Source organism: Saccostrea echinata, unplaced genomic scaffold, assembly GCF_033153115.1.
Source record: "Saccostrea echinata isolate AGI-Se365-2 ecotype Australia unplaced genomic scaffold, CSIRO_AGI_Sech_v1 ptg000001l, whole genome shotgun sequence".
Lineage (NCBI taxonomy): Eukaryota > Metazoa > Mollusca > Bivalvia > Ostreida > Ostreidae > Saccostrea > Saccostrea echinata.
Genome location: NW_026889750.1, coordinates 17,009,408 through 17,023,685, shown reverse-complemented (window position 1 = coordinate 17,023,685; position 14,278 = coordinate 17,009,408). Strand labels below are relative to the sequence as shown.

The 14,278-nt window shown below is 35.4% G+C and overlaps 3 protein-coding genes across 4 annotated transcripts in view; all 3 read left to right on the top strand.

The window, feature by feature from the left end:
* Positions 1–14,278, top strand: part of LOC133186115 (lipopolysaccharide-induced tumor necrosis factor-alpha factor homolog) — a 197,062-nt gene that overhangs the window by 48,280 nt on the left and 134,504 nt on the right. The gene's annotated exons all lie outside the window — the stretch shown is intronic.
* The window catches only part of LOC133186126 (large ribosomal subunit protein eL32-like), a 256,634-nt gene that overhangs the window by 141,470 nt on the left and 100,886 nt on the right, over positions 1–14,278 (top strand). The gene's annotated exons all lie outside the window — the stretch shown is intronic.
* LOC133186029 (low-density lipoprotein receptor-related protein 4-like) overlaps positions 1–14,278 on the top strand; it is a 40,903-nt gene that overhangs the window by 12,591 nt on the left and 14,034 nt on the right. For both annotated transcript variants that reach the window (XM_061321317.1, XM_061321310.1), the window contains exons 12-28: positions 108–358; positions 1,197–1,337; positions 1,950–2,060; positions 2,251–2,376; positions 2,570–2,827; positions 3,526–3,756; positions 4,455–4,614; positions 5,152–5,369; positions 5,645–5,821; positions 6,275–6,400; positions 6,903–7,120; positions 8,843–9,030; positions 9,246–9,447; positions 9,835–10,024; positions 12,616–12,747; positions 12,943–13,080; positions 13,409–13,667. In XM_061321317.1, coding sequence (XP_061177301.1) covers positions 108–358; positions 1,197–1,337; positions 1,950–2,060; positions 2,251–2,376; positions 2,570–2,827; positions 3,526–3,756; positions 4,455–4,614; positions 5,152–5,369; positions 5,645–5,821; positions 6,275–6,400; positions 6,903–7,120; positions 8,843–9,030; positions 9,246–9,447; positions 9,835–10,024; positions 12,616–12,747; positions 12,943–13,080; positions 13,409–13,667 — 3,126 coding nt within the window. The remainder of the gene's footprint in view (positions 1–107; positions 359–1,196; positions 1,338–1,949; positions 2,061–2,250; positions 2,377–2,569; positions 2,828–3,525; positions 3,757–4,454; positions 4,615–5,151; positions 5,370–5,644; positions 5,822–6,274; positions 6,401–6,902; positions 7,121–8,842; positions 9,031–9,245; positions 9,448–9,834; positions 10,025–12,615; positions 12,748–12,942; positions 13,081–13,408; positions 13,668–14,278) is intronic.

The window sequence follows — 14,278 nt, the reverse complement described above, 5'->3', positions numbered from 1 at the left end:
CTGCTATAAGCATATATTTTGATGAATTTATTGACGCTAAGGACATTTCCACATTTCCTTCATACCTAAACTTTTACCATAACATGATATTATCTGACATTTTACAGGAAGATTTACTGGTCAGATTGGGGGAAGGCTGCCAAAATAGAGAAAGCTAACCTGGATGGCTCAGAAAGGGTAGTGCTGGTAAACACTTCACTGGGTTGGCCGAATGGAATCGCACTGGATATAGAGAGTGGCACAATTTACTGGGGAGACGCCGAGCTGAACAGAATTGAGATGGCCAATATGGATGGGTCTAACAGGAGTATTTTCATGAGTACTGATGTACCGCACATATTTGGACTTAGTTTACTAGGTAGTGTATACTTGTCTCTTGAATATCTGCATGCCTATACATGTAAGCTTGCCTGAGTCATAGGCTGGTAGAAATTTGGCCAGCATCTTATATAGTTAACTTTTCACTGTTTGGACTTTTTCCAAAACGAAAAGCCAGTTTACAAACAACCTTGCCAAAATAAAGCACACTTTAGTAGGGGGATACAAGTTTATTTACTGTGGAATCATTGAAATTCATGGGGGTCAATGTTCGTGGGCAAGCAAAATTTTATTGGTTCATGGGGATGTATTTTATGGGCAGCTCGTTTATTTGGTAGATTTAATTAATCAGTATGTTGACAAAAAAATTGTTCATGGGGATGTAAATTTGTGGGTAAGGTGACCCACAAAATCCACGAACATTGATCCCCCAGGAACAATGATGATTCCACAGTAACTGTTGGGCTGCATTCTTCACCAAAGAGAGATAATGAGAATATTTTGAAAATAAGGTAATCACTGGCCGAGAAAAGTCTTATGTATGAGCATCCATAGAAAGTGTTTATACATGTATTTACTTTTGTTTAAATCCTAACCATCTGGGCAAGGTTGAGACCACAGCAGCAGGTCACTGTGTCAAAGGTCAAGGACACCATGGCAAAATTATTTTATTTCATAAATAGATTTTTTTGGTGGAACATATTTCTGGGCCAGTATTTTTTTGATGAGACTTGAGTCTCTGAGAAAAGAAGTACTCTACTTCATATAATGTGAGTGTCACATCCCTAGAAAATGCATGTAGATACTCATATATGCTAGTGAATTTTTTTTTAATTTCTGGTGCTTTTGAAATGTAAATCTGTTCATTGTTGTTATAGGGAACTACTTGTATTGGACTGACTGGCAGAAGCGAGTGATTGAGAGAGTAAACAAAAACTTTAAATATGACCGTGAGATTCTGTTGACAAGTGTAGACGATCTGATGGACCTCAAGGCTTTCACTGTCAAAAAGAAGATAAGTAAGTGTTATAAGTATGATCAGTGTTTATATATAGGAAAATTTTGTTTTTTTTAAGTTGACTCAATTGGGGGTTTTCTAATCAAAGCGTGTCTGTTATTTGTATCCAGACTGTCTCTTACTGCTAACTTTCTACATGTACATTGTTGACCTCTCCAGAACCATTGCACCATTTCAGTCAGTTTTGTTAAAAAGGCATCCTTGGGTAAAGGAAATTCCAGTTTAATTTTATGAAGTTTTTAAATGGGGGTAACTGAGAAATGGCAAAATTTTGATCATTTAAAAATTTCTCCAGATAGATCTCCTGGGTGAAAAAAAGTCAAAGTTCTATAGAGATATTTTTCATAGATTCAAGTCAAAGCATGCTTGCCAGGCTATTAGGCCATTAAAACTTAGACAAATCACTTCTGATCTCAGTCTCACTTTTACAAAAAGAATTTATAGCGGAAAAAGTGAGACCCATAGCAAAAGTGAGCTCATCTCAGTTTTATGGCCCCTGAGCCAGATCCTGTGGCCCTTATGGACCTCATCTAATTAAGATTAAGTTTTTAATGATAAGGGAAATATCCAACCATTCAGACATTAATAAATTGTTGATAATTTTGATGTGCAGATCCATGCAAATCCACCCAGTTTAAGTGTCAGTCTGGTCAGTGTATTGATAAAAGCCAGAGATGTGATGGTGCTATGCAGTGTGTGGACCACACAGATGAAGTGGGCTGCAGTAAGTTACTGTTTTCAGACTTAGAACTGTTAGTCAATGAAAAGCATCAGAAGTTGAAAATAAAAAAAATTAATGCCTACTTTTTCAATCTCTTACTTCATAAAAATTTAAAAAAAGTTAGGGGGTCTCAAGCTGGATACATGTATATTAAGACAGTTTGGTTCTCCATGATAACTTCTGTCTTGTGTAGGTTACACCAAGCTTAGGGTCTGCAGTATAGATCAGTTCCACTGCTCTAATGGTCAGTGTATCGGGAATCAGAAGAAATGTGATGATGTCGACGACTGTGGTGACAACTCCGATGAAAGCGGATGCAGTATGTTAATTCTTTTCCATCTACATATATAACTTCCCATCTAAAACTTACATAAACTGTTACTTATTCTACACTTCATTAATGCTCTGATTGTACCTCTAAAGTCTTTTAAACCTCTGCTGATATTGTAATTCTGAAGTGAGTAAATTTGCATCACTGTTTGTTGGGAACTTAGAATGGACAATTTTTTCAGATACACTTGGAGAATCCTCCTGTAACCTGGGCAATGGAGGATGTGATCACATTTGTCAAATCAAGCAGATGGCAGTTCATTGCTCCTGCCACAGTGGGTACCAGCTGCTGGGAGACTGGAGGGGGTGCCAGGATATTGACGAGTGTCAGTGGGAGGGAACCTGCAGTCAGAGATGTACCAACACCCAAGGGTCGTATCACTGTTCCTGTGTGCCGGGCTACCAGTTAAAGGCTGATAGCAGGGGTTGTAAAGCTGAAGGTAGGAGGTTGTATGGGATATGTAGTTATGATTGTATGATACTAGTATTAGTGAAGTGAATTAAATTAGTCTTTGGTAGGCTAGAAATTTGTTTTATTTTCATTTGTTAAGTAGGCCATCATGATTAAATTCTGCTGTTCAAATACATTATTACATTGTCCCAGTTTTCCAGCAAAGATTGACATACAGTACTTAAAAATTACTTCTGCACCTGACCACTTTGTGTCAAAGTGCTGTGTACGCACACTTTTACAAAAATATTTCCACTAGTCCTTAGTTGCTAACCTCATGAAGTTAAGGTGAGATAGAGCTATATCCATGCTATTACATAGATGACATAATTAATGATGGATGCTAAAGATAGGCTTATACTGTACACTCTATACAAATTTTCTTGTTTTCTACGAAATTTTTGCAAGACAGAGTATTAATATTATATTAAGATGAAAATTTTTCTAAATGTTGAAACAAGAAAGTTTACAAATGCAAAAATATCAATTTTGTATGAATTTTGGCAAGAGCTGTGTGATTTGTGTTGACACAAGAGTGTCTTAAAGCCCTTCGTTTGTAAAACTTAATCTTACATGTAGATATACATTTTATTGACTGTTGCATTCGTAATTCTCAACTTGTTGAAACAGAGAAAAATTATATACATACATATGCATGTATATAGATGTTAAATGGATCTTTTTCAGGTGGGAAAGCTTACTTAATTTTTGCCAACAGAGTTGACATACGGAGAGTACTGACTGACAATGCTGAACACGACTCCATACTGCAGGGTTTACAGAATGCCATAGCCCTTGATTTCCACCTCACAGAGGGTTATGTGTACTGGTCTGATGTAGCTTTGGACAAGATCATGAGAGCTTTCATCAATGGCTCAAAACCAGAAGCAGTGGTGGAGTATGGTCTCAAGAGTCCAGGTATGAGAAATCAGTAGTACAGGTATGAGAAATCAATAGTCCAGGTGTGACAAATAAGTAGTCCAGGTATGAGAAATCAGTAGTACAGGTATGAGAAATCAGTACAGTAGAGCATTGTTGATCTGGATGCCAATAATCCGGGTTCTTCATCTTTCGGATAATATTTGTAACATGATTAACTATCTATGTACCAATTATAATTCATTCATTTTCATTACATAATCTGGATGCTTCATTTATCCGGATCAATTGCTTAGGAGCACAAGTGTGTCGATTAACAAGGCTGAACTGTAGTAAACAAGCTTGAGTTCACATTATTTATTTGGTTGTAGGAGTCACGTAGTATTTTATCTTTTCCCATCCACTGTCATCTGATACATGACTTGTTCATAATAATAAGACATTCAGCTGCTTCTTTAAGGTGGCTATACCAAATTTATCCAGAATGTGTACAATGAATATCATCTATGGGTAAAGGGGAATAAAATTTGTGAATTTCCTAAAGCTGATACATGTATGTCTTATGGATAATTGTTTCACTGTAAAATAATTTATTTTCATAGGGTTCTGAATTTGTTGGTCTCTTCTTATCACAAACATAGCGAAATTGAGTTATTTCACAGTATTTATTATTTAAAGTACCATAAAGGAATACATATTGTAAACAGATTTATTACATGTAAATGCCTTCTTTGCAGGTGGTCTGGCATTAGATTGGATCCATAATAAGCTTTTCTGGACTGACTCTGGAACCTCTGTTATTGAGGTCATGGATCTTGGTCCTAACAAGTATCGCAAAGTACTTATTTGGAATGACATGCAGAAACCCAGAGCCATTGTTGTTCATCCTAGGCTTGGGTAAGTCTATACTGAGCCTCTAGATTCATATAGATTTAATCAAAAAGTTAAGATATATTTTTGTTTAGATAAAAAGACAGCACTTTTGAAATTATTTTACTCAGTATTTTTGTGATGATGATTAATTTAGGGCAGAAAGGCATTATAAATGACATGGGACTGAGCTTTTTATCTTCACTCACATGTCCTTGTAGTTTTACTCTTTGCATCTAGTTTAGATATTGATGTTAATAGTTTTGAATCTGAATGACTGTTGAGGAAAACTAATGCTATATAAATATAGCAGCTGCCATGTGATGTAATATCACTATTATCAGCCAATCATGAAATACATGTATCTTGACTTGAGCTGTCAACACTGAACCAGTTAAGATTTAAATGAAGTACATTCATTTCTGAAATCTGAAAATGGATTTATTACTTTCTGTACTAGTATTCACGACTTTATCAAGTGTAAATATAAAATTTCAGAACACATTTAAAATTGGTGAATGAAGTAAAATCACCTTTAAAGAAGCAAACTGTATTATTTACCAGGGTAATATTTTGGACTGATTGGGGACACACACCTAAGATAGAGAGGAGTTATATGGATGGAAGTGGACGTGGGGTGATTGCCAATACCTCGCTGTTCTGGCCGAATGGACTGACACTGGACTACACCACAGACAAACTGTACTGGGCTGATGCCAAGCACCATGTCATAGAGTGTTCCAACCTAGACGGCTCTTCCAGAAGAACTGTTATAAATTCAGGTAAAGTATTTGATATTTATGTTAGGAATCAGGTCAATGTAGAGTCTGACATTCAAATGAAGATCAAAAATGTTCCAGCATTTTTAAGAGGTACATTGACAAGAAAATGCTAGTCAACAAAATAATAATTTTCATATCTTTCATTTTGTTTTGTAAGAAGTTTGGCTGAAAATAGTCAAGGGTATTATTTGGGCAAAAAAAATTACAAACCATCAAATAGAAAAAATCACTTGAGTCTTACGATAAAATGAATTCTTATCCATATATATTTGTAGGCTTACCCCATCCATTCGCTCTAACCCTGTTTGAGGATGAGTTATATTGGACAGACTGGCACACCAAGAGTATTAACAAAGCTAACAAGTTCACTGGAAATGATGTAGAAACGGTTCATAACAGACTTCATTTTCCTATGGACATACACAGCTTTCATCCTCAGAGACAGCCAGAATGTAAGTAAAGTTAAGATGGAACATGTTCTTTCTCAAGTACATGTACAGTTTTCATCTTGGGATGCTAATCACTGACTATGCTTCAGATGCTACATGGACTTGAATTACATTTTTGGAAGATTTTCAGATTAATTTTCTAGAGGAGGTTCATTCATATAGGAATGGACCTCCTTTAGAAGTTTTATAAACACAAGATAGATTTTTATTTAAGTGACCCAACCTTTGGGTCAAACAGCAGATGCTGTCATTCCTGACAGAAGCTTTTATCTTCTGGGAAGAAAGCTACAAGTAAATAAACTGTCTAGAAATTTTGAAAATCTTTTCCTGTAGGCTTGTCATATTTGGAATATGGTGTCACTATAAAAAGAAATTGATATAATCCCACATTTCTGTGTATCTGATGAGTCTATCTGTGACTGCATGTTATTAAGAATAACACTTAATCCATTTCAGCTCCTAACAGATGTGGCCAGATTAATGGTGGCTGTAGTCACTTATGCTTACCTAGTGTTGTAGGATTTACTTGTGCTTGTCCCTCGGGTCAGCACCTATTGGCCAACAAACGCAACTGCACCAAAGGTAAGTTAAACACAACTGTACCGAAGGTAAGATAATTAAATGTTGAATTAATGTACACAACTATACCAAAGGTAAGATAATCAAACACAACTATACCAAAGGTAAGATAATTAAACACAACTTTACCAAAGGTAAGATAATTAAAACAATTGTAACTGTACCAAAGGTAAGATAATTTAAAAATGCAATTCTACCAAAGTTAAGATGATTTACACAAACACAACTGTACCAAAGGTAAGATAGACAAACGCAACTGTACCAAACATAAGATGACTTACACCTGTGGAATATCATAAACAGATATGATGACAAGATATCATACGTTTGTCATTTACAAGATGTATGTATCACACATAAATATCAATGGCTAAAGATTTTGCATAAAAAACTTTTAGCTTGAAGATATTTGTCATTTGTACCTATTCTTGGAAATAATGTATGTCACCCATATACAAATACATGTAAGTGGCCCTTTTTGTATATTCCTAGTCTCTATTCACAGATATGGCCACTTTCTTGCTGTACTCGACATCTACGGAAATTCGCAAAATCAACATGGACCCAGCAGCAGGTGTTGACCGCTCCGATTCAATCATTCCCCTGTCAAAGATTGGACATGTGATTGGTCTAGACTTTGATGCTGAAGAGGAATTTGTGTATTACACAGATACAAGTCAAAAGACAATCAGTCGTGCCAAATGGGATGGAACTAGAGAACAGGTAATCTTTTTTTTGTGAATTGTAAAAGCATTAATACTTTGTACATTGAAACATGGCTGAGTCTGCATGATCAAGATACTTTTGTCATTGGTAGTCAATTGCTTTGACTGTTATTAGCTTACCTATGAATTTTAATGAACTAGAATTAAAACTAAAGTTTGTTTTTGCTCTTGAAAATATCTGAGGGCTTATATGTTTAAAAAAGTTCTTAACAGTGAGGATGTGCTTAGGCAATTTCAAATGCCTTTGTGCTCCAATAAATTGGCTGCAAATTTAAGTACCGGTATTAAATAACTTAATAGTTAATAAATGTGTGTACAGTTGCATTTCATGCTTGTAGAAATAGGTGCCAAGATACTTTTATGTGGGGGGGGTGTATCCAAACAGGCTGTTAAGTTACTAGATTTGTTTTAATGCAAAATGAAACTCAACTAGACATTTTTTTTTAATCTCCCTTCTTCCCCAATTGCACACCTTGACCAGCTATAAGTTGGTGATTTTCCTAAAATCAAGCACAAGACGTGTATAATGTTATGATTAAACTTTCAAGTGATAAATTATATAATTATTAAAACAAAGAATTTTCTGTCAGTATACTCTGGAATCATCAATGTTCATGGGGGACCAATGTTCGTGGATTTCGTGGGTCACCCTTATCCATGAATTTACATCCCCACTTAAAGGCTGTGCTTACATGTAAATGTTAAATATGCAATAATTTTATTAGAATTATAATTTTTATTTCATTAGAGAAAACCTCTTTGTTTGGGTAAGTTATACATTGGATTAACAGATGTAACATAAATTTATAAATGCTGCATTGCAGTGGATTGGATATTATAATTATATACTAGAAAAATCATACAGGGCAGAAGTATAATCATATACATGTATATAAATGGCAATCCTATCCGTGACCTTTATTGAATAAACATATAGACGGTTTCTACCTTAACCATGTTCTACCGAAGAAGTAAGTTCAAATTATTAAGAAAAGCTTTTGTTATTGCATGGATCAAGTATTGCATTATATATCAATAATTGAGTACTTTTGACCTTTACTTTTTGATTGTTATCCAAAATGTATCCCTTATGTTATACTCTGACTGTGTCTGAAAATACAGTCATGTTGTAATACGGACTGAAGTTTTTGTGTGTGTCACATAAATGTAGAAAAATGCATCAAAAAATTTTAACCATGGCTCCAGTTAAGTGACCCAGAATGTATAGGTGTCTTCCTAACTATCCTTTTCCTGTATAATTACATCAGAAATGTTGAGGGGGGGAGAAGGGTATGATGCATGGGTAATTGTCTATCATCCTCATCCATCACTCTGTCTCTGGACCTTTGATAGGTGACTCCAGCTTTGCTAAATGTATGCAGCATAGGCACTATACTGATGATGTCTTCTACTCCATTTATTAATGGAACACAGCTCTCTGTAAAAAGTATTGCTCTGCAGTTTTATCATTGAAGAGCTGTCTTTCTTTAAATGTTCAATTGCTGTCTGTATAGATATTTTGATGTGTGAAATTCAGCCTAATTAACAGGGTCATTTTTTTTCAAGGTATATTGAAATTGGCTCATTTTTATCTGAACTAGAATTTTTTAGCATACCTGTGAATTTTAATGAACTATACTGATTGAAGTTTGGTTTGCATCCATTAGTCTCTGAAATGTTTGTACATGTATTGTAGATTATTTTATTGTGTTTTTGACAGGTTCTAGTGGACACTAGGTTGATAGTCCCAGCAGGCATTGCAGTTGACTGGGTGGGAAGGAAACTTTATTGGACAGATGCTGAACTGGACATCATTGAAGTGGCTAACTTGAATGGAAGTGTGCGAACTGTCCTTGTGTGGAAAGGGATGGATCAACCCAGAGACATTATTGTTGACCCAGAAACGGGGTACATTTTTACTACATTAATTGTGCATAAGCAATGGATTGATCTTTTGTTCCAACTTAAAATGTTAATATCAGGGATTTCAAATGTAACAGATTTATACACCCTTACAGGACTTATTTGATCCATACTTTTATGTAATTTGATATTTACTCGATAATACTTTTCAAGTCAATATTGAAATATTTTCAAAACAGAAATGTTTAACCTGTTTATAGATATTTGTATTGGACTGACTGGGGTAAAAAACCAAAGATTGAAAAAATAGGCATGGACGGCAAAGGAAGAAAAGCTATTATAAAATCAAATCTGAAGTGGCCCAATGGATTGGCCTTGGACATTGAAGAAGAGAAGCTTTACTGGACAGATGCAGGAACCAGTGTGATAGAGTGCTCTAATTTAGATGGTAGTGGCAGGAAGGTAGGTCTCTACAAACGTGTGAAATAAAGTTTACCCCTTCTGTCATATTATAAGTAGTACATGTATATCTGTACATGCATTGAAATTTGTTTTTGTGGAGTGCTGTTGATTTTTATTACCTACCATAGGTATAAAACATCTTTAAGTTATTAGAAGGTTCTCATATTTCTCCATGCAAACATAAAACCTAAATCAAATTTTGATACCTTCAGGTTAATTTGCAAAGCAAAATTTCAATCAGTTGTAAGGATTGTTCATGTCCTCTTGGGTACAGGAAGAGGGTTACAAATGGAGTGTGATTTGGTTGTAGCTTTTCTAAATATTGCTACTATTCTAAGGTGCATATATATTTCTGTATACAAGTAAAACACGGTAATATTTTGACAGATGGTAATCTCTGTCGATGTACAGAGTCCCTTTGGGCTGACGGTGTATAAGAACATGTTGTACTGGACCGATCGTGGAGACAAGGGACTTCACTCTGCTGACAAATCCAATGGCTCCGACATGAAGACACTGAAAATGAATTATGCTGACATCTGGGATGTGAGAATGTTTCATAAGAACAGACCACAAGGTAGTGCTGAATTTCTGAAGGATGGAAACAAATGTTAGGTTTTAAAATGATATATAGCCATTTTTGAGTCGGCTCGCAGAGCGACTCATTGGTATCACAGCTGTAAGTGTAAAAATTATCACTCATTCATCTAGGTGATTCATACACCAAATAAGATAGTTCTAGCAAAAAATGCTTTTGTTTGAGTGATTGCTTAAACTTAGGAGGTATAAACAGTATAAAATTTCATATTGTAACATTATTTATGTCTTCAGTTTTTAGCTCACCTGAGCCGAAGGCATATTTATATGGAAGCATCCTCAGGTAGTGTAGATTCAAATTTGTCCAAATCATGACCCCTGGGGGTAGGGCGGGGCCACAATGGAGGATCAAAGTTTTACATAGAAATATATAGGAAAAATCTTTAAAAATCTTCTTCTCAATAACAGCAAAGCCCTAATTGGTCATATTTATATTGCAGCATCCTCAGGTAGTGTAGATTCAAATTTGTCCAAATCATGACCCCTGGGGGTAGGGCGGGGCCACAATGGAGGATCAAAGTTTTACATAGAAATATATAGGAAAAATCTTTAAAAATCTTCTTCTCAATAACAGCAAAGCCCTAATTTTCATATTTATATGAAAGCATCCTCAGGTAGTGTAGATTCAAGTTTGTTCAAATCATGACCCCCGGGGGGTAGGGCGGGGCCACAATGGAGGATCAAAGTTTTACATAGAAATATATAGGAAAAATCTTTAAATATCTTCTTCTCAAGAACAGCAAAGCCCTGATTGATCATATTTATGTGGAAGTATCCTCAGGTAGTGTAGATTCAAGTTTGTTCAAATCATGACCCCCGGGGGTAGGGTGGGGCCACAATGGAGGATAAAAGTCTGAAATAGAAATATATAGGAAGATATGTTCTGATGAAGAACTGCAAAGCCATGATTAGTCATTTTGATATGGAAGCATCCTCAGGTAGTGTAGATTCAAGTTTGTTAAATTGTTGACCCCAGGGGATAGGGATGGGCCATAATGGGGGATCAAAAATTTTACATAGGAACATATAGGAAAATATCTTCTTCTCAAGAACTGAAAATCATGTTTAGTCATTTTGATATGGAAGCATCCTCAGGTAGTGTAAATTCAATTTTGTTCAAATGATGACCCCCGAGGGTAGGGTGGGGCCCAATAAGGGGATCGAAAGTTTTACATAGGAACATATAGAAAAAAATTTCTTCTCAAGAACAGAAAAGCTATGTTTAGTCATATTGATATGGAAGCATCCTCAGGTAGTGTAGATTCAAGTTTGTTCAAATGATGACCCCTGGGATAGGGAGGAGCCACAATGGGGGATCAAATTTTTACAGAGGAATATATGGGAATTTTTTTTTAAAATCTTCTCAAGTACAACAAAGCCATTTGTTAAAACAAATTATATATTGACATGGAAGCATCATCAGGAAGTTTAAAATTCAAGCCCCCCCCCCGGAATCTTTTCAATACTTAACTGATTTGTGCTTTTGCCTTGCCAATGTGCTCAGGTGAGCGATGTGGCCCATGGGCCTCTTGTTTAAAAGAAAAATTGATTAAATATCTGTACAATGCATGTACAAATACTGCGTATGAATATACTAGTATGTGCAAGCATGTTAGGCGGATCTATAATTTTCCCATCTGAAGTTTATTGACCTAGAATACTCCCTAACACATACAACTGATGTTCTCATTCACTGCAGCTGTGGTGCCTGAAAAATCTATTTTTAGAATCCAGGTTTGTAGTGTAAGTCATTGACCTAATTACTTTAGAACACAGACCACTGCAGCTAGTGTGCTTAATTCAATTTTAGCATCCAGGTTTGCAGTGCTGCTTTCTACAATGCTATATTAAATTATTATATGTTACTTAACATAAACATAATCATAATGCTTAAATTAAAGTAAAATTGTGTGAATACATGTATATAGTTGGGCGGATCTTGAAAAAATTTCCCATAGATATCTTATGTTTGTTTTCCATTACTGGGGGTTGTTTTTAATTGATTTATCTTATGTTTAAATATTAATTTTTTTCCATGATACTTTTCTCCCTTTTTAACATGATTTTCCCTTTTCCCCTTGTTTTTATTTCACTTTATTGTATTTTTTTCTTAATAGAACACTGAGATCTAGTAAGATTTATGATAATTATAATTAAGAATTACTGAAGAGAAGTTTTTTAAAGAACTCATTTGACTTAAAAAGATGGGAGATATTAAAACCCTTAACCTTTATTTCCTTTTTTTTTGGGGGGGGGGGGGGTAAATTGAGACCCGTTCAAATTTAAACAGTTGTATTTGGATCCCTATTCAAAATATTGTTATTTTTGTCACATTATGTAATCTTATTTGTGTATTTACAAACCCAGACTTTAAATAAATTTAAAAAATCTCATGTGATGGGATTGAAACCCTTAGTTTTTAACAAATCATGGAGACCTGAATTTCTTAAGATGCAATAAAAACTGAATATAAGGCATGGTGACATGTTATGTGAAAAAGCTCAATAAACTCGAGCGAGTCGACTCTCAGGCCCTTCAGGCATTTGATTAAAACACTGCTTTTATTTTTAGTCCATACAGGATGTGGCACCATGAATGGCGGCTGTAGTCATTTATGCCTGATCGCTCCGCTACCCCGAGGCCATTCCTGTGCCTGTCCCACGGGGATACTGCTGAGGAAGGATAACAGAACATGCAATACACGCAAGTCTTTTTCTGTCAAATGCAGTTTGGGAAAATATTGTTTTAAATTAACTTGTTTTGTTCACTGACAAACTCTTTAACAACAATTTTTTTTACTGACAAAGAGTAAGCAAGAACACCCAATTATTTTTTCCATGTTACAATTATGAGCGTTTGTATTAACTTTGTGTGTAATACACTGATATTTCTCTCCAGATATGACCAATTTCCTGATCTTTGCACGTAGAACTGACATTAGGAAAGTGTCCTTAGACGTTGAGTATTTTGCTGATGTAGTGATGCCAATAAAACAGCTGAGGAATGTTATTGCTCTAGATGTGGACATTGTTAAAAGTATGTCAAATGAAATCTTCCCTTGTGGATTAATGTGGAAAAGATATTTTAGTGCTATATAAGAACCTTTTCATGCACTGTTGAGAATAATGATAAGATATATACAGTTGAACTTTGTTATCTCGAACACAGATTTCTTGAATACCAGGGATATGTCAAAGTGCATTGACAGTCCCAACCACTTTTAGATTTTTACCCTTGTTATCTCCAATCCTCGGATATCTAGATGTTTAAGCTTGGTTCCATGGAGTTTGAGATAACAAGGTTTGACTGTAGTTATACAGCATGGAAATGAGGCCTTCAGGTTAATTAGCTTGTGTCATTACAGGAAAAGTTTACTGGACAGATACAGTGTTAGACAAGATAATGAGAGCTAACTTAGATGGATCACAGGTAGAGGAAATCATCAGTAATGGATTAGATACACCTGACGGACTGGCTGTCGACTCTGTTGGACAAAAAATCTACTGGACAGACACTGGACTGAACCGCATAGAGGTGGCAGAGGCAGATGGGAGCAATCGAAAAGTCTTGTTCTGGGAAAATTTGGATAAGCCCCGAGCTATTGTGCTTGTGTATGAACTAGGGTAAGATCTTTTTGTCCCATTGAAATGTAACATTATACATGTACAACTGTACTTGAATTTGGAACTCATTCTGATTTGCTCCTTGATAAGAATCAAATACCATCTGCATGAAATTTGAAATTTGTGAAATGATAGCGCCTGTAATCCTGTATGTCTTTATTGCCTCATAATAGAGTCCAGGAGGGCAATATGTATCTGCAATACTTGATATCGCGATTACTTAACTTAATGGAACTCTTTCGCGGTAAAGGTAGGAAACATTTGTTAGCTTGGGGCAATGTGCTGTTGCATACAACGCGATATCGAGCATTGTGGATTTTTAAAGGGCAGATATGAAAGAAGTCCTGGTGAAATATATTGCGGAACATTCGCTGAACCATGCTTATAAATTTTAAGAGAACCCAGTCTTCATGTGTTACATTTTTATTGATACTTTTTTAGTAAGCCGACTCTTCTAATTAGATTCAACCATTTCTTTCTGATTATCGTTACTTTTTGAAGCTGATAAAAAAACTTTAAACATTCCCAATTAGACAACCTACTATTTGAAGTTCAACCCTTTGCAATACATAGTACTTTCGGCATACTATTTGTTCGAATTATTTGATTGT